The 26,981-nt window shown below is 41.4% G+C and overlaps 1 protein-coding gene across 1 annotated transcript in view; it reads right to left on the bottom strand.

Annotated features, from left to right (window-relative positions):
* Positions 1-300: 300 nt before the first annotated feature.
* Positions 301-26,981, bottom strand: part of AIPL1 (AIP like 1 HSP90 co-chaperone) — a 91,324-nt gene continuing 64,643 nt past the window's right edge. The window contains exons 4-6 of the mRNA XM_089683786.1: positions 24,235-24,411; positions 19,763-19,904; positions 301-3,311 (exon numbers count right to left, since the gene is read on the bottom strand). Of these exons, the coding sequence (XP_089539912.1) occupies positions 3,109-3,311; positions 19,763-19,904; positions 24,235-24,411 (522 nt within the window). The 3' untranslated portion in view covers positions 301-3,108. The remainder of the gene's footprint in view (positions 3,312-19,762; positions 19,905-24,234; positions 24,412-26,981) is intronic.

Here is a 26,981-nt window from a genome sequence, read left to right on the forward strand (position 1 = left end):
CCAGGGGGATCCAACCCATTGGGTGATAATACAAACATTTCTGGGGAATCCAAGCCATCTATTCACTTTCTCAAATATCTTGAAGTAAGACAGAGACATGCAGAGAATTAGAATTTTTCAAAGAAAGTCTACAATGCCAGCTGATGTATTTATATCACTACAGGTTTCCATTAAAGGTGGTTAGTTTAATGTAACCAAAAAGCTAAAACACACACAATATGGTAAAATGGCTTAAATGTATGTTATTTATATGATCAATCCATTTCTCCGTAACTTCAATAAATGTATTTAAAAAAGAAACAAAAGCTGGTACTCTTTTAATAATAGAAAGCTGACAAAACATATGCATATGTAATGACATTTCAACTGAATATTAATTTTGTGTTACACAGAGTATTGTCTATCCCATGAGCTCTCTGAGCTTCTTAAGGATTAGGTAAGAATGAATAGTGGCATATAATCACCTGACCCAAGGGCTTCTGATTCATTTCATTAGTTTTTAACTGGATATTGCATGTCTGGTGAGCTCCACAGCATAGCAGCACACAACAATAAGATTCACACAGGGATATAACATTTTGTGGAAATGTGCACTGATAGTACGCAGAAGTAATGGGGGGGGGGGTGCTCAAATGTGGTCATATTATATTTTCCTGTGAAAACGTTCCTTTTGTTTGTGAGACAAATTAAACTGCAAATTACAGAACTAGTGCAAGCAATGAATGAACCATTAACTTATTGCCTCTTTACTCATAGTCAACAATCTGTGGTGCTCTAATTGATAGCTCTAAGAAGTATGTGATGTTGACTCTCTTCAATGTTCTTATGATTAGCTGATAATGGTTTTCCGCTTTTCCTGATGCTATCTGGAAACATTTCTATGACATTGAATATTTTTTTTTTAGGTTGTATGATAAAACCTTTCCACTACCTTTTACCACTAATCTATCTAGCAAACAATGCTAATCTACTAAAGCTAGAAAATGCACTCAGTTCACCTTAACCGCTTCCCATAGGAGTACTGCGGCAGAGCGGCTCTCCTGTGCCGGATCACATATCTAGTACGTGATCTGGCTCTTCCGGCTACGGATGGCTGGCTGTGTTGTGATTAGTCACAGCACAAGCTGATCAGCGGGTGCCAGCCAATAATTGACCGCCGGCACCCGCTGATCAGTGAGGAGGGAGCACAGCTCTGTCAATGTAAACAATACAGAGTTCTGTCCTGTCAGTGGGGATGTGCCAGTTTTATTTCCCTACAAAGCAGCGGAAAAAACTGCACATCCCTTAGTGAAAGCACCTCACAGTGCACACATATTCACTGGTTAGGCACACATTTAACCCTTTGATCGCCTTAGATGTTTAACCCCTTCCCAGTGTCATTACTACAGTGACAGTGTATATTTTTAGCACTGATCACTGTATTAGTGTCACTGGTTCCCACAAAAGTGTCAGTTAGTGTCAGATTGCCCGCCCTATTATCGCAGTCCTGTGTTAAGTTGCTAATTGCCGCCATTACTAGTTAAGAAATAAATAAATAAAAATTCCAGTACATATACCATAGTTTTTAGAAGCTAAATCTTTCACGCAAACCAACCAATATACACTTATTGGGATTTTGTTTTACCAAAAATATGTAGCAGAATACATATTGGCCTAAATTTATGAAGAAATTTGATTTTTACATTATTTTATTGCATATGTTTTACGGCAGAAAGTACAAAATGTTCTTTTGTTTTTTGTTTTTTTTTCATTTTTGGCATTTTTTTCATTTATAGCACAAAAAATTAAAAAACCTAGTGGTGATCGAATGCAACCAAAAGAAAGCTATATTTGTGTAAAGTAAAGCAGTGCCAAATGGCAAACAATGACTTGCTCATGAAGGGGGGTAAATCTGGAGGTCAAGTGGTTAATCTGCAATCTTCACCAGAAGTATATTTATGTCTTATGTAAGTTCTTCTCTGAAAGCCTTATATAGAGGATCACCAATACCATTCAAACTTCTGATTCAGGTTTGAATATATTTGGTGGCTGTGAGGAACTTGTTAGGTGTGACTTTTTTTACATTTGTATTAAGGGCGTGTATTTATAGATAGCTCTCCTGTATCACAATTAGGGTTTTTAGCTCACCAGACTACTGACAAATATTAGTTGGTTGAATTGGTGCAGTACAACAATATCTGGATGAAAAACAGAAAAATTATCAGATAGGTTGTGTTCCCTATAACTATTTCAAGGCTTTAGTTTACATTTTGATTGTACTTTTAACTCCCTGTGTAGTTGGGTTTCTAAACATTATTTTAATTTGTATTCCTATACAGCAGCTGGGTTTTGTCAAGCTCTCCTGGTGTGTGCTAGTCTTGTCTCTAGTATTTATAGTTTGCACATTAAAGCAAATATTAATCTCAAAATCGTGTTTTTTTCAGACCCATATGACATATCTGTTGGAAGATTAAAACATACCAATTACAATGTATTTTCTGCCAGGTTAAATATATGCAAACTGAAAACTACTATTTGAAGCTTTTTTTTAACTTTAGATTTACCTCCTCAGCAAGTCTACCACTGGCTGAGATCCTTTGCCTTAACCCAAGACAATTATAAACCAGCTTCCAGCTGGATAAGCCAACTACTGCAAGGCAATTTACAAATGGTTCCACTGGGTCACATGAAACTATTGATCTTTACACTGATATTATATACACATATCTACAGTATGTAACTATCAGTCCAGTCTAAGGTTTTCATAACAGCTTATGAACACCAGTCAATTGTAAAATACTGAGAAATCTTTGCCTGCACCTCTGTTTGCCAAAAGCTAAAAGAAGCTGTGCTAGGTCTGCTTGTACAGTTTATTGAACGTTGACATTTTGGGTCACAGTCAAAAGCAATTTGATGTCAGTTTCCTTCACCTTTGCTCAGCTTTCTTTCAGAACTGCCAAAATATTGTTCTTAAAAATACACATTATGTTGAATTTCTTGAATGATTTTAGTTGCATAGAAGATTTCCAGTTGCAATTAGGTGAGTATGATATAAATGATGTCTCTTCAGATATAATTGCTTAATTTAAAATTTATAAATATCATTTTATTTCCGCTACTACTAATATCCTAAGAAAAGAGATTTTTGTATTTCATTTTTTCTTCCTCCTCCTTCTCTTCCATCCTCATCTCCAGCTTCCTTATCTCTTTCTTGACTTGACGGGTCATTGTTGGGTCAAGTTCTATGACTTTCTCAAAATCTTTTTTTGCTTCAGCTTCATTCCATACTTCAGCGTTGGCCTTAGCTCGAAGGAAATAAGCCTTTGTCAAACCTAGGAAAGGAATCATCAACTTATATATTCTGTTCATATTTTGTTTTTACACAATGCAGTCAGATAATTTCTCAAGGAACATGACACTTAAAGTAAACTTGACCTCAAAGATGATCACAGAACTCATTCTGACAATGCCTTCATCTAATTTTTTGCCCAAGGGTTTGGTACAATGTTTTTTAGGTGCTAGCCAGGTCCTTGATCTAAATCTTCCTATTAAATGACACAATCATTAGAGTCCTAGTGCCTCTGCAGTAGCTTTTATGTTTTGAGTTGTGTGACTTGTAAAGTTGGTCCAATTTAATTCATACAGAATTTTAAAATTAAAAGTCTTAATACTTACATGTTCATCAATTGTTTATAGTAACAACATTACGATGCCTTTTCCTTCATCCTTAACCCCTTAACACCGGCGCCTCCCTTCCCTTTAAGGTGCTGCCGATGCCCAGAGGGGTTTATAATCATGTGACAGCCGTGATTGGTTGTCACACTGGTCACATGATCGTAAAGCTCCCAATTGCAAGTAGTAATTGGGAGCTTTCCGCTAGGCACTGGTAAGTGTGCCAGGTGTGCACTCTTGGCACAGGTTTGTTTTCAATTTGATATGCAAATATATGCCCTCTCAGCATGGAGGCCCACCCACCAAGAGGCTGCATATTTGCATACTCTCTGCATAAAGGAGTTAATATAAGACTGAATAAAAAATAGAATAATTATTATAATTAGGTGAATTATAAATAAACCATTTATTTGATTCAACACGTTATACAAAAGAAATAGCACTTCACTCTCTATGGAGTAAAGTTCGGTGTCAGTATGTAGGATTCATTGTTCACTCTGTGGCAAAGAGCTCACCCTCCAGCCAGACACTGAAATAGTTTCATTAGCTGCCATCCTCAGGTGTTTATGTGCATGGTAAGCATCAGAAATTCAATGAACCCTTCAGGTGCCTCAAGAAGTTCTGCTCTTCCTGCTTCAAGTAGAGCTGGATGAAGGCAGATCTAATCACAGGTAATTACTCCCTGGTTACTTCTTAATACAGATAGACAGTTGTACCCACTGTTAGTGTGGCATTGATTTGTACAGGCTATCTGCATTCACCTGGGCCCCTGGCCAGCTTTTTTCCACAAGATACTTGCTACACCACAGCCAGTTTGATCAAGAGAATGAGGCTTAACTATAGTGTGTGGGGACTCCAAAAATCTTTATCTTTTGATATGTACAGAATTTAGGGTTGTCCATACCACACTATTTTTCACACATTGCTCATTGCTTAACCAGTTGTGGACAATGGATATACTATGCATCAGGGGCGGACTCACCATTTGGGAACTCGGGCACTGCCCGAGGCCCGGGGTCAGAAGGGGGCCCCATGAGATGCCCCTGGTACCTTTCATAGGCTTTTTTGGGTGTGGTTTGAGTGTGGGCAAGGACACAGGGGCCTCATGATCCCCTATTGCCCGGGGGCCCCATGAGTTGTCAGTCTGCCCCTGCTACGCATGGCCATATAAACTATATGAAAATACAAAGGGCATGTGCAGTACGTCCTGTCTTTCTGCCCCTCTTCACCCTCACACTTTTTGGCAATTCTAACAGTTTGGAGTTTCTGTGTTAATACAGCACACATAATACTTGCCGCTGTCAAACACTGGACCATCTGACACAGTGTTTATGAACTATGTTTAGACAGGAGGTAGAGAGATAAAAAGTAACATTGTTATTTTAGTATCTACTCAGTTTCATCCATCTGCAAATCAAAAGGATGAGCTTTGATATATATATGATGTCAGTTAAACCAACCTGACAAGAAATTATAATTATTAGGGCCTCGAGCACACCATTATGCAGAGAGTTCAGTTTTCCTGCACCCTTGTGCACCCTTGTGCAAGGGCACAAAACAAAATTGTTCTCTATTTCCCTCGTTCACACTGCAACACGTGCAGATTTTTCTACGCAGACACACTATATTGCCAAAAGTATTGGGACATCCCTCCAAATCTTTGGATTCAGTCACCTCCATAGCCACAGGTGTATAAAATCAAGCACCTAATTATGCAGACTGGTTCTACAAACATTTGTGAAATAATGGGTCGCTTTCATGAGCTCAATGAATGCAAGTGTGGTACCGGGATAGGTTGTCACCTATGTGATAAGTCCATTAATGAAATTTCCTTGCTACTAAATATTCCACGGTCAGCTGTTAGTGGTATTATAACAAAGTGGAAGCAACTGGGAACAAGAGCAACTCAGCCACGAAATGGTAGGCCACGTAAAATGACAGAGCGGGGTCAGCGCATGCTGGAGCTCACGGTGTGCAGAAGTCACCAACTGTCTGCAGAGTCAATAGCTAAAGACCTTCAAACTTTGTGCAGCCTTCAGATTAGCATAACAGTGCATAGAGAGCTTCATGGAATGGGTTTCCATGGCCGAGCAGCTGCATCCAAGCCTTACACCACCAAGTGCAATGCAAAGCATCAGATGCAGTGGTGAAAAGCATGCCGCCACTGGACTTTAGAGCAGTGGAGATGTGTTCTTTGGAGTGACCAATCACGCTTTTCTGTCTGTTAATCTGATGGACATGCATGGGTTTGCAGGTTGCCAGGAGAACGGTACTTGCGTCAGCATACCAAAACATTTTAGACAATTTCATGCTCCCAACTTTGTGGGAACAGTTTGGTGATGACCCCTTCCTGTTCCAACATCACTGTGCACCAGTGCACAAAGCAAGGTCCATAAAGACAAGGATGAGCGAGTTTGGGGTGGAGAAACTTGACTGGCCTGCACAGAATCCTGACCTCAAAACAATAGAACATATTTGGAAAGAATTAGAGCAGAGACTGCGAGCCAGGCCTTCTCGTCTGACATCAGTGCCTGACCTCACAAATGAGCTTCTGGAAGAATGGTCAAACATTCCCATAGACACACTCCGAAACCTTGTGGACAGCCTTCCCAGAAGAGTAGAAGCTCTTATAGCAGCAAAGGGTGGGCCAACTCAATATTGAACCCTACAGACTAAAACTGGGATGCCATAAAAGTTCATGTGTGTGTAAAGGCTGGCGTCCCAATACTTTTGGCAATATAGTGTATCTAAACGTGTATATAACTCACTGAAACGTGCATTCACTCACTGAAAGCTGATGTAAACTCGTGTCTCTGCAAGTGAAATGTGCATGTTTTTTCTGCACGTATGGTGTGGACGAACCCTTAAAAAAATAAAAATGTGTTCCAATTTAACCTCTTATCAACCCTTAAAGTGTAAGTTACCCCAACATTTCATATTTCTGATATGTGTTTGTGTTACCATATACTTGTATTAACAAGCATCCTGTACTCTTTGCATTGTTTGGGAGCACAGCCTGCCTTTACTCCAGTAGTCAGACGTCTGGTGACATGTCCCTCTGCACAGGTCTTCACTATGAAGGTCAGTGTGTACTGCTGTTTTTCTGCCTCCTGCTGACACCCCCCTCCCCATTCACGGTGTATTTCTGTCACTGCAATTTCCACAGGACTGTGCCTGTGCTCAGTTCAAGCTACTGCTGCCACCATGCCCTCCACTGTCACAAGGATTATCCGCCCCCACCTCTCTATGCCCCTTATGCAGCTAAGGATAGAAATCACATGATCACTTATAAGAAAAAAAAAATTTCTAATAAACATTTTGCCGTGCATTTTTATAATAAAGATTGCAAGGATCTTAACAAGCTTTGTAGCAGAGTCCTACCTATTTCTGCTCCTAAAAAAATCTGTATGTTCTACTATGTCCTTTGAAGTCTGATTCCCAAATGGAAGTGCCTGTATTCAGTCTTAATTAGCTGATGCTTCCAATGAGGAAAGTTGCAGTGTCTTCATCCCTTTAGAAGTAATTAACCCTTAGGGAGTATGTCACCAAAAATATAATTCCTATTGCAAAGGATGCCTAAAACTTGACTTGTATATTAGTGCATTCTTCTGTGAAAATCAGTTAGCCAATCACAAAAGCAGGAAATTACATTTCTGGAGAGGTTCTGTACAAAAACTGTGCACAGAATGTCTTCAGGTTGCATTGTATTTTATAGAATCTTACAGCACTGCAGATTGAAAAGGAAATTTTATTTTTAATAACATTAGATTACAATATGGCTTGTGTAGCAATTGTATATGCAATTATTATTATTATTTTTTTGCTATGTTTGTTTTTTTTCACAAATGTGTTACCCTTTAAGTAATGACAAAGTAATTGCCAAACCAATAAGCTCCATAGCAGAAATGTAAAAATTGCTCTAATCAATAGGAAGTGTATAAGCGTGACATGGTTAAACCAAATCTGGGTTTTTGTTTTTTTCTCAGCCCAAACTCTGCTGAACATATCTTTGGATCTTTCATCCATTTTTAAGATCATTTACATTAAGCAGAAATGTTTAGAATGAAAACAAAGATGTTGTTAAGTTATATGGGTATTTTGCTAAGATCCCAATTTCTGATGGGGAGTTAAACTGTATGAATAAGGCTTGATTCACACTGCAAGCTGCACCACTTACAGTGCGACTTTGCCAAGCAACTTCCTGGTGATTTGCTGGGGACTTGATGTGACTTGACTATGATTTGGTATACAACTTTGCCATTTGCCTTTGCTATAAAAAAATAGCAAAGTCGAATGGCAAAGTGGTATACCAAGTCAAGAAATAAAATTCTTGACCAATTAGAAAATACCAGTTTTCTTGTTAAATTTAGTTTCATTTATTGAATTTCTAATGAAATCCTAATTTTCAGAACAAATAGAATTCAAATCGGTTGAAATGATCGACCAATCCAAATTCTGTGTAGAATAGCTGGTTGCTAAGGAGAGAAACGGGAAGTGGTTTCCCCACTGACAGCTGAATGTAAATAAAATAATGGCAGCAATTTAAAATTAAAAAAAAAAATGTTTTTTTAAAAATGGTGTGGGGGCCCCCAAAAAATCCATACAGGCCCTTATCCGGGCATGTAGCAGGTCAGGAAAGAGGGGGGGACAAGTGAGCACCCCCTCTTCTGAATATTACCAGGTCACATGCCCTCAACATGGGGGGTGCTCTGGGGTAGGGGGGTTCCCCCCCAAAGCACCTTGTCCCCATGTTGATGGGGACAAGGGCCGCTTCCTCACAACCCTGGGCTGTGGTAGTGGGGGGTCTGCAGGGGGTGACTTATTGAAATTTGGAAACCCTCTTTAACAAGGGGACCCCAGATCCTGGCCCTCCCCCATGTTAACGAGTATGGGATATATAGTACCCCTGCTCATTCACCAAAAAAGTGTAAAAAGTGAACAAGTTTTTGACAGGTTGTTTATCAAAAAAAAAATTGTTTCCGAAGTACATCCAATATCAACCATGATGAACGCTGCCGCGAACCCCAAAAAAAAAAAACAAAAACAAGAGCTCCGCTTCCAACATTATCTCCCACTGTCTGAGACCTGTGCTGTCTAACAGTTCTTAAATAGCTAAGGGGTGGGACCACCACATGACATCAGTGGGTGACTATGCCCCCTTGTGACATCACTGACCAGCACATGCTGATGTCATTGGGTGGCCCCGCCCCTTAGATATTTAAGAACTGTCAGACGGCAGAGGTCTCAGAAAGCGGGAGCCCACATCGGGAGCGGAGCTCTTGGTTTTTTTTTGGATCGGCAGTGGCTGCGTTTGACGCTGGATCTACTTCGTGGGACAATTTTTTTGTTAGTAAAGGACTAGTAAAGGTCTGGTATGGATTTTGGGAGGGACCTGATGCCATTTTTACTTTTTGTGGTAATTTTGGCGTAGGGTTCACCTTAAAGTCCATTTACACTATATTCAGCTGTCAGCGGAAAACCAACTGACAGCTGATGAGGATCTTAGCAACCAGCTATTCTTTATACAGAATTCAGATTGAATTTCATCCAATTCGAGTTCCATCTGTTCTGAAAATTAGGATTTCAATAGAAATTCAATAAATGAAATTAAATTTAATGAAAAAATTATATTTTCCAATTGGTCCAAAAAAAAAAAAAGGAAAAATAGGTGTGTCGGATCCACATCACATCAATATAGATGAGGATCTGACTTGGATGCGACTTCCTTTAAAGACTATGGGCCCAGGTCAGATAGAAGTCGCCTTGAGGTAGTACAGGAACCTTTTCTAAAGTCGGAGCGACTTCAGTGTTGCTAATTAAGACAGCTCCCATTGACTAACATGGGATTTCACATGCCATGTGACTTGGGGTCTCACAAATCGGATCCCAAGTCGTGGCAGTGTGAACCGAGCCTAAGCCAATTTTTTTTTTTTTGTGATGGGATGAGTAGGGAAGGGCTAAAACCCCTGTCAGTGTCAAAGTCACCAGCGGAAATGGAGAGGGCCACAGACAGCAATAAAAAATAACAAGGGTTGTAATTCTTACCTACTCTATTCAAAACTAATAAATGTATATACAGTATATATATATATATATGCCGTATATATTTGTTTTAAATAGCAAGACAATTGCAAATATATCTTTTAAACAAAACAAATTCTACTGAACACGATTGCAAACCAGCTTAATCACTTTAATGCTGAGCAGAAACTTCAGTATGTTAAAAAATACAAAATTTTATTGGTTTTGACCTACTTTCAGCTTCTGTCTGTGCAAATACAAGTCTATATAACTTCTACCACAAATGCACAGCTCAGAAACTACATATTTTGTGAGATTGTTCTTTTGCTTCCAGCGTAAACCTTTGACAGACTCATCGCATTAGGCCTGGTTCACACTAGTGAGGGCCACGCAGCCCGCATTTGCTTGGGCACGGCAGCCCATACATTTGAATGGGCTGCTGTGCTACATATCCTGCACAAGAAATGGGCATGCCCTTTTTTAACATAACTTCAGGGAAACTGCATAGTCTTTTTTAAAACATGCGGTTTCCCTGCATTACCGCACCCCTGATCGAATTGCGGGCTGAGCTGCATGGGAGTGTTATTCAGGATGAATGGCACCCCCACGCATCTTGCAAGAACAGCGCGATTTGGCTGCAGGCAGGTGCGGGAACAGGTGCGATTCCTGCATTCAGACCGCAGCTTGCTGGTATAGTGTGAACCCTGCATTATAATGTTTTTTTATTTTTTTGATCGAGTGACCTACTTACAATTAGAAATGTGTTCAATTTGTAGAAAAATTTCCAACATTACAGTTTGTTGTTTTTCGATTCTGAAGTGGAAATCGATAGTTAAAATAAGTACATTATTCCATAGAAAATCAAATAATTTGGGAAAGGAAAATGTTTGCTTATTTTCTATCAATTTATGACCAGCTTTATACTGAGAATTCTTTCTGTAACTTATGGAAAGGTTAGACAGTGCTGGCCTTGTAAAAAAAATATATATATATATTCAAATCTTTCTGTTACTAAGCCAGATGCTATCTTGCCACTCTGAGGCCAAACAGCTAATATGCAGTGGAGTCTGAAAGTGTTTAATCCAGTCACTAGCCATTGCTCTCAAATTTGATTTCTCATTTTGTAACCTTAAAAATGTATTTTTTGGCTGCCTGCATGTATTTGTATTTTATACAACTGTAGTATTTATGTTTGTATTATTTATTTATAATTTTATTTATCCTAATGCATCATTATTCTGATTATTATTATTATTCAGATTTAATATCAATCCCTTCTGAGTGACATTTGTATTTCTTTATGAAGTAAAGAAGAAAAACCCTGGAGGTATTAGAAGAACCATTTGTTTCACTATAAGGAGCTAGAGTATATTAAATCAATTACGCTTAGAGACTTATAAGGTGCTTATCATGGACTGTTATGTACCCTGCATGATTTCATGATGTGATACACGAAATAGTGAATCTTTAAATTGGGCAATTTTCTTTGAATTTGTGTCCTTCAAATACCCTGACTTTGAAGTAGTGCTAATCTCCCAGCTCAAAAGATAATCTTTGCTTCTAAGACACTTACAACCTTTTTTTTCACAATTGTCAGTAGAAACAAATAGCCACAAAGGATCTTTGAGGAAATTTTGCTTTATTAATACAGAAAAAAACTTGCAGCGTCATTATTACTTTTGTCTGCTTAATGTAGGATATGACCTTGCAAACGCGTATTTAAGAGCTTTCAAAGAAAAATGTTTGGTAGTTCAACTTTTATAAAATTCAGTTTGCAGCCTAGACCTTATTGGAAAATGTTTATTAAAAATGCATATGCTTTTGCTATGGGGCCCAGGGACTTAGGAGGACAGTCTGCAATATCATGTTCCTTAGGTATGCTGCTTGTAAATTATTTCCTGTCTACAGTAGACAGTGGTGTATTTTGTTTTTATGCTGCCATAGGCAACACAAAAATAGTCCCCCCCCCCCAAAATAAAAAAGAGAGGAGTGAGTGAGTTATCTTCCAGCACACACCTTCACAGCTCTCCGGAATGACACCCACGGGTCACCCCCAGGACCATGATCAGGAAAGCCCGGTGTCTTCCTTGTGCGCTGATCTCTGCCAATGATCCAGGAATGAGAGTTGGACACCCTCCAGCAGCCTGCAGCCTCTTGCAGATCCCATGAATGGCTCCTCTGTGGTGAAGTCTCTCCGGAGAGGACTCATTCCCTCTACACCATCCTGCTGTGCCTGTGCCTCACCCGCTCCCCATCCTCAGTCACCAGCTGCCACGCGTGTCACTTCTGCGGGGCCAGTGCAAGGATTTTTGTCTACACAGGCGAAGGTTCATTTTGCCGCCCCCCCAACTTCATTCCTCTCGCCACTCACTCCCCTCCACCACTGTCTACAGCCACGCTTGTAACTCCTTCACGTTCCACATGTCATGTGATGGGGCACAGCGTGAAGCATGTCACACAGTATTGACAATTGAGCTGCGCTTAACTACTACTAAGCAGCAGTGTGTAATGAGGTGGTGAGGTTATGCATCCCAAACTTTCCCTCACCATCTACGAGCAGCTGGCAGGTGCGGCAGACTAAAACTTCCATGCATCCGGTAGGAGAGAGAGCGCAGTGTTAGGGAATGGAACGGAAGAATTTAAAAAATACAAATCTCCAACAAATGGCTGAGGAATCGGATTTTACCGCAATCCTCCCCATACCCTAAGATGGTAGCCTAAGCAGCCTTTTGCTGGCACACACCCTGGATAGTCTCCATCACAATATACAAACCCCAGTGGATACCCTTCATCCCAATATACATACCCTATAGTTTATCCCACCTACCCCATAGGAATCCACCCTATACATACTATATACCCCAGTGCATGCCCTTCTGATCACCCCCACCAACCTGATTGCAACTCCCCCCTACATACTACCAACCTGATCGTTCCTCCCCACATACTGCCAACCTGATCATACCGCCCACATATCACCAACTTGATTGCACCCCCCCCCACATACCACCAACCTGATCACACCCCCCCATATACCGCCACGCAGATCGCAGCCCCCAACATACCGCCAACCTGATCGTACCCCCCCACATAATGCCAACCTGATCGCACCCCCGCACATAAAGCCAACCTGATCACACACCCCCTCCCACATGCCAGCAACCTGACCACACTCCCCCCTCTGATCACACCCACAGATCCCTCCATTCTGATCACACCTTGGGTTTACCAATCTCCCCAGATCTCACCAGTCCTGCAGCTCCTCTAGCTGGTATCAGTGTTGAACATCCTGAGCCAGGATGAGTAGTCGCGTATCGGGAGAAGATCTCTACCAGGACCACAGGTAGTAGCGGCACCTTGCAGCAAAGAGTGAGGAGCCTCCTCCACCCCACATGTCCAGGTGCATGCTGCCATCCCTGAGCTTGCCAGACAGTGAGACCATGTCCCCTCCCTGCATGCACCAGGGATCCACCCACCACTCTATCCTCCTCTGCATCTTCAGATCCATTCTGACAGCAGGGTTAGCTCACCACCCCGCTGAGTCTCAGTGAGCTCTCCTGTTCTCCCAGAAGCTTAAATGGAAGTTGTAGCTTGCCTGCTGGGGGGACAAGTATTTTAAAAATCCAAATCCCTAGCAAGTGGCTGGGACTCCAGATTTTACCGACGCCCTAAGGCAGCTGCTTAGGCCCTCCCTTCAGTCAGTGCCACCCCCCTGAAAAATGCCACCCAAGGCAAATGCTTTGGTTGCTTCACGGTAAATATGCCCCTGAAAGTAGATTTCTGTGACCTTTGGCTGATATTAGAATGCAAATTTTGGTATCTATCTAGTATTTCAGCTTCCTAATACAAAATGAAAAAATTTAAACACCCCAAACATGCAGCTTAACATCATCAAACTGAAACTATAGCTAATGGAAGCTCTGAAACACTTAGAGCTGCGTCAAGAGCAGGGGCAGACTGACCATTTGGAAACTCGGGCACCGCCCGAGGGCCCGGGGTCAGTAGGGGGCCCCATGAAATGCCCCTGGTACCTTTTTCATAGGCTTTTTTGAGTTTGGGCAAGGACACAGGGGCCCCATGATCCCCTATTGCCCGGGAGCCCCATGACTTGTCAGTCCACCCCTGGTCAAGAGGTGTTTGGCTTATGCCCATGGCATCATTTTGTGAAGCCTCTAAGATTTTTCAAAATTCATTTACAGGTGCTTTTGATCTGCAATTTCCCTACTTCTGACCTACACTTGACCTACTTCAAGCAGGTTTTGCATTTCTGTGGATTTTATGTCATTTGAAGTGAACAGAAGTCCATCACCACAGGCCCAAAGCCCCAGTTCACAATGATGCGGCTTTGAAATCATGCTACTCCAGCGAGTTTTCAAAGCCGCATATCAGTGCAATATGCACTGGCGATTTCATTGTGCATAACAAAAGTCTATGCAAGTTGCAATGAAATCGGAAAAAAGTAGTGCAGGAACTTTTTTCAGAATCGCTGCATCATGAATCGTGGCAATATGAGCAATTCCATTGCCGACAATGGGGTGCGACTTGTCATGCAATTTGGATCTCAACTTGAGTTATTGAGATCTATTAGAAATATATTTTTAACATAAAGAAATTGGAGCGCATAAAATGTACTCTCCGTCATTCAGTAATTTCAGAAGCTATTTTCAATTTTCAACCACACACTATAACCTGTAGTGCAGCAACAGAGTAATACTATTTAAAGTGATAAAGTGCCACCATCACCATCCTGTGCTGTGCAAAGATTACCAGAGAGTCAGGCCTCAAATTGCCAGAGGGAGGTCAATATTCGCTCTTGTATGGTACAATCACCATACTAAGATATTTTAGATATCCCAACAAATTCTCTAAAGATGCTGTTGCACAGAGGATAATAATAAATGCATTCCGAAAAGGATAAAAAAAAAATCTTCAATGGTATAGATCAGGGGTATTGAATTAAAATGAAAGGAGGTCCAGTCACTAACATTTTCTTCTGGCCGAGGTCCGAATAGGGTGTGCTCATCAGTGTGCCCCCTTACATCAAATAACCTGCAATTCCGTTATGTTAATATCTGAAGGACTTTATATATCAGTCTTTCTGCTAGCTGTTTTCACTTTTGTATTAGTTTAGGGTTATAATAGCGTCAGCTTTGTGGGTGCTATTTGTTTTATTATATTACTAAGAACAGATAGGTAAACGCCCAAAATGGAGCCTAAAGCTCAACTTGCTAGGTGGAAAAATCTCTATTTTTATTTTTTTTTTGTCTTCACCATAAAAAAGAAAACATTTACAAAACTACTATGCAATGGAGTTGACTTACTAAAGCAAACAGTGCATTTTCTCTAGATCTAAGGGGAACATGCAAGGAAAATAAAAAAAACTGCATTTTTGTTTGCACATGATTGGATGAAAGAAATCAGCTTTCCTTCATTACAGAGCTTTCCCTTGGATCTTGTGCAACTGCATTTGCAGTGTATAGACTTTTTGTCTTTAGTAAATCAACCCCACTATCTTAAAAAAAGAATACAAATGTGTAAAGGATTCCTTCATTTTGGTGATATGGGGCTTGTGAAACAACAAAAGAAGTAATACAAGTTTTATAAAAATAAGAGATATTTCTATTATTAACAGAGACCTGGCAACCTTACCTGGCATCAAGACAGCATGATTATTTAGTCACACTACATAAAGATGCTATGCACTCTCATGCCCTGCTCTGATGTGCTAAAATACTTCTCACTAAATTACGCTTTTTATTGTTACAGTATTTTTAAACCACTAGCCTACAGGGCACTTATACCCCCTTCCTGCCCAGGCCAATTTCCAGCTTTCAGCGCTGTCACATTTTGAATGACAATTGCGCGGTCATGCAACATTGTACCCATATGAAATTTTTATTATTTTTTTGAGACAGATAGAGCTTTCTTTTGGTGGTATTTAATCACCTCTGGGATTTTTATTTTTTCTTAAACAAACCAAAAACCACTGAACATTTTGAAAAAAAATGTTTTTTCTTAGTTTTTGTTATACAATTTTGTAAATAAGTGATTTTTCTCCTTCACTGATGTGTGCTAATGAGGCTGCAGTGATGGGCACTGATAGGCTGCACTGATGGACACTGAACGGTGGCACTGATGGGCACTGATGAGGAGGCACTGGTAGGTTGCACTGATGAGCATTGACAGGCATCACTGATGGGCACTGAAAGGCAGCACTGATACATGACACTGATATATGGCACTGATAGGCGGCACTGATAGGCAGCACAGACTGGCACTGATAGGTGGCTCTGACTGGCACTGTTAGGCAGCACTGACTGGCACTGATAGGTGACACTGACTGGCACTGATAGGTGGCACTGATTGGCAGCACTGATAGGTGGCACTGATTGGCATTGATAGGTAACACTGACTGGCACCAATGGGTGACATTGAAAGGCAGCTCAGATGGGCACTGATATGTGGCATTGATGTGCACTGGTATGTGGCACTGATGTGGCACTGATGGGCACTGGCACATGGCACTGATTGGCACTGATGAGCACTGACAGGTGGCACTTCTGGGGCCACACTGATCATCAGGGCACACTGATCATCAGTGCCCTGATGATCAGTGTACATGTCCCCTCCGCGGAAAGACGATTACCGGCTCTCCTCTCGAGCTGTCAGCGTGACAGCTCGAGAGGAGAGAAATGCCGATAACCGGCATTTCCCTGTTTACATGTGATCAGCTGTGATTGAACACAGCTGATCACATGACCGAGCCGACATCTTCGGCTCTTTCCGTGATCCGCTGTGTCTGAGGGACACAGCAGACCGTCGATTGCCGCGCTGCGCGCTCCCTGAGCCGCGCATGCACGGTGAGAATGGTAGGATGTCATGTGACATCCTATCAGAACGAGAGAACCTAGTGTGCGTGCTAGTCTCATATTGAAAATGAAGAGGTTACTATAGTTACAAAAATTCTCATAGGACAGAATACAAATTTGGATGTGATGTATTGTATTGTATTGAATTATAAATTATTCTTTCGTTTCCAAGCAAGTTCAGTTTTGGTCACTGGATGTTTTTCGGACAAATACAGTAATTTATTACTGATACTTATATAGCGCTGTCAATTTACATATATATTGTACATTCACATCAGTCCCTAACCCTCAAGGGGTGTACAATCTAAAATCCCTAACTTACATTCATACATACACATACTAGGGCTAATTTAGACAGGATCTAATTAACCTACTGGCAAGTCTTTGGAGTGTGGGAGGAAACCCACGCAGGCACAGGGAGAACATGCAAACTCCAGGCAGGTGGTGCCGTGGTTGGGATTTGAACCAACGACCCTAGTACTGCCAGGCGGAAGTGCTAACCACTTAGCCACTGTGTAATGATCATTTGTTCTTGTGTAGAACAAGAAAAATAGTCATGCTTGTCCCTTTGGATATTGTTGCATGAACTGCTACAATCAGCTCTCAAAATCTGTGTACTATAGATCAGATTATAGTACGATCCCTCCAAAAGCGATTTTTTTTTTGTCCGATTTTCTCATCATATGTACTAGTCATTAATCATAACACTTTAAAAGCTCAGCAGGAAATAAAATAACTATTTTCCCATAGAACACTAGTAAGTCCAATTTCTAAGCAGTGTATATCTTTTCCTTAATTCGTCTTCTTAGCCTGTTAATAGGAGTTAAGACATAAATAATACCAACAAACCAACTTAGACATCTAGTAATAGATTGAATTTTTGTGCTGTCTTTGCAGTGGAGCTAAAGGTTAGAGCCCCCTCCACATTTGCTTTAGTCTCATTGACTAACAAGTTCTCCTATGTCAGGTTTTATTAGGGTCTCGGAGATCAAAATGTCCTGAGAGATCTAAGCAAATGAATATGTCTGTACCGAAAACTGAAGTAAGAGAGACAATTTAACCTGAAATAGCAGAGAGGGATAATATTGTTAACAAGGAGAGAAGATTCACAATGCATACATGATGCAAAAACAATAAGTAGGGAGGTGGAAATCAATGCAAGTGGAACTATAAGCTGGGTGAAGCTTCGAATCTATACCAAATGGGAGCACAAGTAGTGTCACCCTCTGACCTATGAAAGGAAATGAAAAGACAGCAGCCCGGAGCTCTTTCCTCATCTGCAGTCATTCTGCAGCATCTCCATCTCTATAATCTTATCTTTGCTCTGGCTTCAATCCAAGAATAGTGGCAAACAACAGACAGGACTGATGGTTAGCACACTGTTTTCTTGCTAACACATGTTATTTTCTACGCCTGCATATGGCACAGAGTAATCATAATGTTCAAAGAAATTGATGTTTTCTCCTGTTTTATTTTTAGATGTTTACAGTCAGTTAAAGTTTTTGTTTTTATGCTGGAGGATGAATAGGTGAAAATGAGCCTGCATTACGAGCATTACATAAAGACCGATTCCAGATCTTTTTGTTTACATGTAACCCCTCAGTATTTTAATGAATTATACACTCTCCAGCCACTATATTAGGTACACCTTGCTAGTGCCAATAAAATATCCCCCACACCATTACACCACCACCAGCCTGAACCATTGATACAAGGCAGGATGGATCCATGCTTTCATGTTGTTTATACCAAATTCTGACCCTACCAGGGGTGGACTGACCATTTGGAAACTCGGGCACTGCCCAAGGGCCCGGGGTCAGTAGGGGGCCCCACGAGATGCCCCTGGTACCTTTTTCATAGCCTTTTTTCAGTTGGGGCAAGGACACAGGGGCCCTATGATCCCCTATTGCCCGGGGGCCCCATGAGTTGTCAGTCCGCCCCTGGACCCTACCATCTGAATGTCGCAGCAACCAGTCTGCCCATTCTCCTCTGACCTCTTACATTAACAAGGTATTTAAGTCCACACAACTGTCGCTCACTAGATATTTTCTCTTTCTCGGAACATTCTCTGTAAACCATAAAGATGGTTGTATATGAAATTCCCTGTAGATCAGCAGTATTTTAAATACTCAGACCAGAGCATCTGGCACCAACAACCATGTCACATTCAAAGTCACTTCAGTCTCCTTTCTTACCCATTCTCATGCTCGGTTTGAACTTCAGGAAGTCGTCTTTACCACGTGTATATGCATAAATGCATTGAGTTGCTGCCATGTGATTGGCTGATTAGCAATTTGTGTTAACAAGCAATTGAACAGGTGTACTTAATAAAGTGGATGAATGTATGTTATACAGGGGCGTCATATGACTGACAACTCATGGGGCCCCCGAGCAATAGGGGATCATGGGGCCCCCAAGTCCTTGCCGAAACTCACAAAAGCCTATGAAAAAGGTACCAGGGGCATCTCGTGGGGCCCCCTACTGACCTCGGGCCCTCAGGCAGTGCCCGAGTTTCCAAATGGTCAGTCCGCCCCTGATGTTATACATAGTATATTCAGTCCCAAGATCCATGAGTGCCATAAAGATCCACTACACCCTGAGGCTCCTTTTCATTGCAGTGTTGCATGCATATTAATATAAGGCATTTCAATGGAGTCTGGGGTTTCATGCCAAAATAATTCAACAAAACGAGTCGACAAATCCAAAGTGTTTAAAACAAAAGAAGAGTAACCACTTTACACTTGAAAGTCACTTATCTATAAAGTCACAAATGCTGGGGTCATCCCAAGCCCAAGTGAGGCAGTGCCATATTCCCTGTACTGTATATACCTCTGCCAAACAAAGATAATTGTGCTTCTTTCTTCCCTACAAGTCACCAAGCATTAAAGCTGAATGCCAAGGTGAACTCCAGTAGCAGACACTAGCTTGCAGCTGGACTCCTGTAATCCTTTCTACAGTAGAATAAAGATTGGGACTCTGAGCCATCAGAGTTTCTTTGTTTGTATATATATACAATGAATATACTTATTAATATGATGAAGAGGATGATTAAGGAGATTACAGATCTAGCTTTGCTTTCTGGCAGGTGTGCCATGATTACAACACTGGCTAAAGGGAATTAAAACTCTTTTGCTGGTTAAAACTATTAACATACTGTATATCATTGCATGGTGTATTCACTTTTTTGCCTCTGTTTTAGGGTGTCAGTACTATGAATATACCTGGGTGGTGTTGGATCAGGTCAGCTGTGTGTTCCAGAACCTCATAAAATTCCTCCATGCGGAGTAGGCACTGACAATAGTTCAGAATCAAAGTGTTAATCATCTTTTCCAGTTTCATCCAAGGCACCTCCCATGGCTTTTCCTGGAAGCAAAAATTAGTATATCAAAGATTCTATCAGACTGAATAAAACCCTGGGCCTTCCAGAGTTTTGTTTATTCAAGAATGTTGATCTTTGTGGCATCTAGTGAAAACTTGTGTGGCTTTTCTATGATGGCTATTAAGATTGTTGGTGCTAAATATGGATGAGTTTAAGATTTTGGTTGAATATAAGACCAACCAGAAACCAGCCTGTTCTCATTTTGTCTAACAGGTGATGAAAATGGTCATATTTGGCCAGTTCTCCCACAGGAACCCCTGGCTGTAAGTCAGACTACCACCACTAAATAGCAGTAAAGAAATGGCAAACCTAAATACTCCTGCGCTTAGGGATGGACTCTGTATAGACAGGATCACATCACAAATTCCTGGGATATGCCTGTCTTGCTGCCCTCAAATGACCAGGAAGTCCAAGTATACTGAGTGGAGAAACACAAAAAGAGGGCGCACCGGCCTAGTGCATTACCTTAAAAATGTGTTTATTAAATGATAAAAGTAGGTATTGTACTCACAGAATGACAAAACAGTCAAAGGCGCATTGTGAAAAAACAGCTCTGTCCAATCCACACTACATGTTCGTCTGTAATGGGAACTCTGGACCTCCAACAAGCTGACGCATTTCAAGGACTTGCCTCTTCCTCAGAGCCAACTGCAGGTGCACCCTCTGTTTGTTTTTCTCCACTCAGTACCACTACTAAATGACAGATCCCCACCAACTTCTGTTTGTAAACAAACAGGTCAAGGATGCTGAACGACGTCACCAACCAAATATAGTGATGACCATATTTGGTCAATGACACCACCCAAGATCCTTGGACTGTTTGTTTTACAAATAGAAGCTGGGGGAGATCTGTAAATATGTGACGGTAGTGCTACCACCACAAAATATCAGATTCCTTTTTTTTTCTAATAAAAGACTTTTTGTGATGGGAGTCACTTTGGGTGGGGGGCCCTTGGAACAAAGCTCACTTTGAAGAGGTGGGGAGACCCCTGCCTTAGCTCCCCATATCCCTATTATGTGTAAGTCACCCTGTGCCTGTTAGGGGTACAGGGTGATCTGTACAAATATTGGGGTGGAGGGTTGTTGTTTAATGCCACATGGTTGCATCCCATTGTTCTATTGTGTGTCTTGCTTGGGAGAAAACTATTATGGGATGTATGTGTTTGTGTATTGGCTTGGTGGGGGGTGTTTCCACCAGCCCTCCCTCCTGATGGGATTGTCTGTTGGTGTGTCTCTTGTTACTAAAGGTAGATTGCCCTGCCCTGTGTCATTATGCAGGGAGGGGGGATTGTTCCCTTGAATGTATATATCTTGTATCTGTGTTAAAATAAAGTAGTCTATTTCCTGGTTGACTTCAAGACTGGTGTCCTCTAGTATTGTATGGTCTGCAGTGGTGTCTGTGGTCGGTGTTCGGACATGGAAGCGGTATCTTAATGGAAGTACCCAAGCGTAGATGGGGTTGATTCCGTTACATTGGTGGCAAGCGGTGGGATTGTGCTTCCTGGCTGTGAACACGTCCAAACCACCACCGGGATTCAAGATCAGGAAAGTAGATGTCGGTCACCCCAGTGGAGATATGGACCTGGCATCAGAGTTCCCGGGGCTGCTGCGGATCGTTCCTGCAACTTACCCCAGGACTGTGTCTGTGGATGAGTATATGGAGCTCAGGCAGTGGATTTGGGTGGTGCTTTAGAGTGGAGCCCTCCATGTTGCTGGTATGTACAAGGGCAAGTGCTATCCAACCCCAGGGGAACGGGCCAGGAACCATTGGAAGTTACGGATGCCATTCCTGGGAGAGCGACCCCAGGAGCAATGGGTGACTGAGTTGGACAGGCAGGTCCAGCAGGAGATAGAGCTGGACAACCAATATTGGGCTCTGCAATGGTACGCAGAGCAGAAATATTTAGGGGTGACAACAGAATGCTCTCTGGAGGGATATGACTTTGGTGGCCCTGGATTTCTGTAGGAGAGCCTTAGAGATCATTTTGTGTTTGGCGATGAAGAACCTACCCTTGAGGACCTGCGAGAAGACAGAGAGACTATGTTTGGTCTCACAGAGGTCTCAGAGCTTGAACCAGATCTGGAATACCTGCTGATGAAAGAACAGCATCTGGAAAGGGTATACAGGCAACTGCTAAAACATGTTCAGCAGCATGCCCAAGAATTGGTAGTGGAAATTCCAGAGACTAGGGATTTGATAGACTTCTCTGCTGAGGAAAAACAACCTGTTGAGCCTCCAGCAGAAGAGCTGGCAACAGGGCCAAACATTACTGAACTCTGCCCAGCATTGGTAACATTTTCTGGGTTCCATGCACAGGACATGGTGAACCCCTATCCCCAGACACCAGTTCCAGAGACTGGGGATTTGATTGACGTTTCTGCTGAGGAGAAATCAGCCGATGCTCCTCCACCAGAAGAGCTGGAATCAGGGCATGGTGTTGTTGACCTCTGCCCACAACAATCAGCACCGCAGGAGCTATAGGAAGAGGATGCAATCGGCACCTCACAACTGGAGCTGATGTCCGTGGATGGGACTTCGGTTTCCACTGACACAACCGCAGAAAAGGGTCTGGCATTGGGACAGGAGGATGTCAGCCTTACTTAGCGAACACTAGGGGATGTCCATCAAGTCAAAGTGGATGAGACTACAGTCACCACCTGGATACCCCAAGGATGCGGGGCAGTCGGCCCAGATCCCCAACAGCATGATGGAGTCAGCCCAGCCACCCTGTCTTCTCTCCAGCGGCTGAGAGGACTTCAGGGAGAAGTACCAGTCCGTACTCCTCCCCAGTGGCAGGTATGTTCCACGAGAGAGGTAGAGGCTGGCTGGGTGAGTAATGCTTTGTGTGGGACAATTTGTTTGGGGAACTGTGTGGGTGCTGGCATTGGGGGACTGGAAGTATAGACTAACTTCAGAGTCCACCCGTCTGGGGTTTCCTCCTGCGTTAGTCTCGTGCTGAAAGGGGAGATATGTGACAGGACTTTGGGTGGTGGGCCCATGGAACACAGCTCACTTTGGAGAGGTGGGGAGACCCCTGTCTCAGCTCCCCATATCCCTATTATGTGTAAGTCACCCTGTGCCTGTTAGTGGTACAGGGTGATCTGTACTAATATTGGGGTGGGGGGTTGTTGATTGTTTAATGCCACGTGGTTGCATCCCATTGTTCTATTGTGTTTCTTTCTTGGGAGAAAACTATTATGGGATGTATGTGTTTGTGTACTGGCTTGGTGGGGGGTGTTTCCACCAGCCCTCCCTCCTGATGGGACTGTCTGTTGGTGTGTCTCTTGTTACTAATGGTAGATTGCCCTGCCCTGTGTCATTATGCAGGGAGGGGGTATTGTTCCCTTGAATCTTGTATCTTGTATCTGTGTTAAAATAAAGTAGTCTATTTCCTGGTTGACTTCAAGACTGGTGTCCTCTAGTCTTGTATGTTCTGCTGTAGTGTCTGTGGTCAGTTTTCGGACAGGGAAGCGGTATCCTAACGGAAGTACCCAAGTGCAGACGGGGTTCTGTTCTGTTACACTTATTATTTGCTCTTTTATTTTTTGGGGGGAATGAGTAACAAGGTGTACTAATGTACCTCATACTTATTCACCTGGGGGGGGGTGTATATCCATTTTCTTGTATATTCTGTGTATTTAGTTGTGTTTTCTGTTTTAACTTTAAATTTATACACATAAGGTTCTATTTATAAAACATTCCTTGAATGTTTGTCCAGATTGGTCCTGATTCTGTTCTACTGGGGTCTCCCGTTAGTGCTTTACACTCCTCCTCTTCTTTATGCTCTATCATGGAAAGCCTCTTCCTATGGGAGTGGCACTGTACGTATGATAACACACATAAAAACTCAGGGCAGGAAGAATGCTGAGAGAGGTTGGGGAGGGGACAACCTAGAATTTTAGGTTACATTCACACAGTTGTAAAACTTTTACTCATCATATAGGCAAGTTTTCCGTGTAACAATTTTTTCCTGCTTAAATGATCAGTAAAAGACTTGCTTTTAGATCTGTTTTTAAATGTGAAAACATTGTAGTTCAAAATCCTCCTTTTTTGCATTTTTTGCATCTAGTACATGTATACATGAGTTTACACCCATATTTTTTGGAGTTTGTGTTACAGATCTGAACGCAGCATATGTTTACGCATCTGTCTGTATGTCTCTTCTGAAAACTATGCAGCTGCATTCAGATCTGTAAACAAAACATTTTTGAATGCATTTTTTACTGCCCTGTGAAGGTAGCCTTAAGCAGTTTGTGAACACAGTGATCAGAAAAATTCCACAGTCAAAGTGACTACATATTAAAATGAAATACCTTAGTTTGTATATTTTTTAGACAAATAACAGCTTCTCTGTATTTATTGGTTGCATCTTCATAGCGTCCAAGTTTAAATAGTCTGTTTCCTTCCCCATGCAAGACTGGGACGACTTTCAGCTTTTCATCGTTGCTCAGGGCCCAGGTCTCTCTTTTATACATGCTGGGGGATTCGACCTACCACACAAAATGAGGCTTTCACAAATGAAGGACTTGTTGCAGGAGAGATAGACGGATAGATAGATAGACAGACAGAGAGAGAGGGAGATAGAGAGAGAGAGATAAAAATAGATTAAATCACAGACAGATTGATGTAAAATTTCTTTCCTAGAGCTGTACCATCCATTACTCCCTCATATACAAATTCCCCAAAATGTTAATGCAGCTCGGTGTTTTATCTTTCATATCAAAATATTGCATTAATATATTTTCTGTTCATTTTATATACATTTATAATATTTTGAATACATTTATAATATTTACATGGGCTATTGCTTACATTTCATAGATACATAAGGTACAGTATACAGCATATGCATTATGTTGGTATGTATGTGTGACTTTGGGGTACAGCACAGCCAGGAGGGTGATATCAAATAGCCTGCTGTTTGGACAATGGAGGAACCAGCACACACTGTCACAGTGAACTCTCCTCCTATCAGCATGTACCCTGTAACTTACTGTACTGAGAAAATATGGCTCATATATAAAGTATAAAAACATTTTTTATTTCTATGTCCTCCCCCTTCCCTGTGTGAAGGGGAAAAGAGGGGAAATATATTATCCAGTGCTGTGCATGGCTGCATCTCTCCTCCCCTCTCTTCCTCTTCAACCAGGGACCCAAACAGCAGCAGAGCTATTGGCTCTGGCTGCTGTCAATCAAATTCAGTGAGGAGGAAGTGGGGACAGGGCTAAGTCCCCCTGTGTATGTCTATGGAGCGCGACTCCACAGACACACAGCTTGGGAGTGAACAGACACTGTGTGCCCCAATAGCAGCTGTTTGCTATGGGGACACACAAAGAACAGGAGGAGCCAAGATCTCCGGTGGAGGGCTCAAAAAGAGGAGGATAAGGGCCACTCTGTGCAAAACAACTGCGTAGAGCAGGCTAGTATAACATGTTTGTTATTTTAATTTAAAAAATAAATTGACTTTAGTAATACTTTAACAGATCAGTGTTATTGTTAGTTACTGTATAAGTACAAGTTTTATTTTTAAGTTTTAATCTGTGCTCCAATTTGGGATTTTTTTTTATGGGAAATCTCTCTGGTGGCACAATGATGTAAGAAAATATTTAGTTAGTAAAAACGAGGAAAGGTTACAACTTCTGTCTGTCATTGTATTGCTGCCTGCAGTGACAGCTCCCGTCATTTCTTGTCCTGCTTCTACAGGGACAGGAAGTATATTGACATCTCCCAAATGGGGTCATGTAAAGCAATAAAACTTGACAGACAGGTCTATCTAGCTAAACTGAGCTTTATTTAAAAATGTGAAAAAATAAAATAACAGCGCAAAACATAGACCTCTACATAAAATCAAAAAAGTGCAAAAAAAAAAAAAAAAATTTTTTGTAAAACAAAATACAATTTAAATGGTGCAGTCCATCAAATTCTTATATAAATAGTGAAATCCATCAAAATGAAACAAAAGTTCAAAAATATTCAAAAATATATGTGCAAAAAAAGAAAAAAAGAGAAAGAAATCTTTTCACATTCTTCTTGTAAAGAAACTTCCACCTTCCACCCGTGAAAACCAATATCAAATGCACTCACCAGATATAGGTGAATAAAACGCCTTTTAGGAATTTTATGGGATCCTACACCCTCTTTCGTATCCACTCTATAGGAATCTTCTCCTCCAACATGGGCTCCACCATCCGACCAGGGAGAAAAAAATCTCAAATAGTGTGATATTGTAAGACACCATTTCATATGTGAAATCAAGGATTAAGGCCACTCACATTAATTTCACTTTAAAAAGGCATATTTATTAAGGCAAGCTTCTCTCCAGATGAACAGTAGATGCAAGGTAACCTCTCACAGAATCTCACATCACAGTCCCAGGTTCCCTGGGAACCTGGGACTGTGATGTGAGATTCTGTGAGAGGTTACCTTGCATCTACTGTTCATCTGGAGAGAAGCTTGCCTTAATAAATATGCCTTTTTAAAGTGAAATTAATGTGAGTGGCCTTAATCCTTGATTTCACATATGAAATGGTGTCTTACAATATCACACTATTTGAGATTTTTTTCTCCCTGGTCGGATGGTGGAGCCCATGTTGGAGGAGAAGATTCCTATAGAGTGGATACGAAAGAGGGTGTAGGATCCCATAAAATTCCTAAAAGGCGTTTTATTCACCTATATCTGGTGAGTGCATTTGATATTGGTTTTCACGGGTGGAAGGTGGAAGTTTCTTTACAAGAAGAATGTGAAAAGATTTCTTTCTCTTTTTTTCTTTTTTTGCACATATATTTTTGAATATTTTTGAACTTTTGTTTCATTTTGATGGATTTCACTATTTATATAAGAATTTGATGGACTGCACCATTTAAATTGTATTTTGTTTTACAAAAAATTTTTTTTTTTTTTTTTTTTTGCACTTTTTTGATTTTATGTAGAGGTCTATGTTTTGCGCTGTTATTTTATTTTTTCATATATTTGTGTTGTTCACATTGCACAGCAGCAGGATAGTACCTGTAGTAGAGTGTCTCACTAGGCGCAGGAAGATATCTTATAATTTATTTAAAA

Source organism: Staurois parvus, unplaced genomic scaffold, assembly GCF_062004578.1.
Source record: "Staurois parvus isolate SC_StPar_1 unplaced genomic scaffold, SC_StPar_1.0 ptg000321l, whole genome shotgun sequence".
Classification (NCBI taxonomy): domain Eukaryota; kingdom Metazoa; phylum Chordata; class Amphibia; order Anura; family Ranidae; genus Staurois; species Staurois parvus.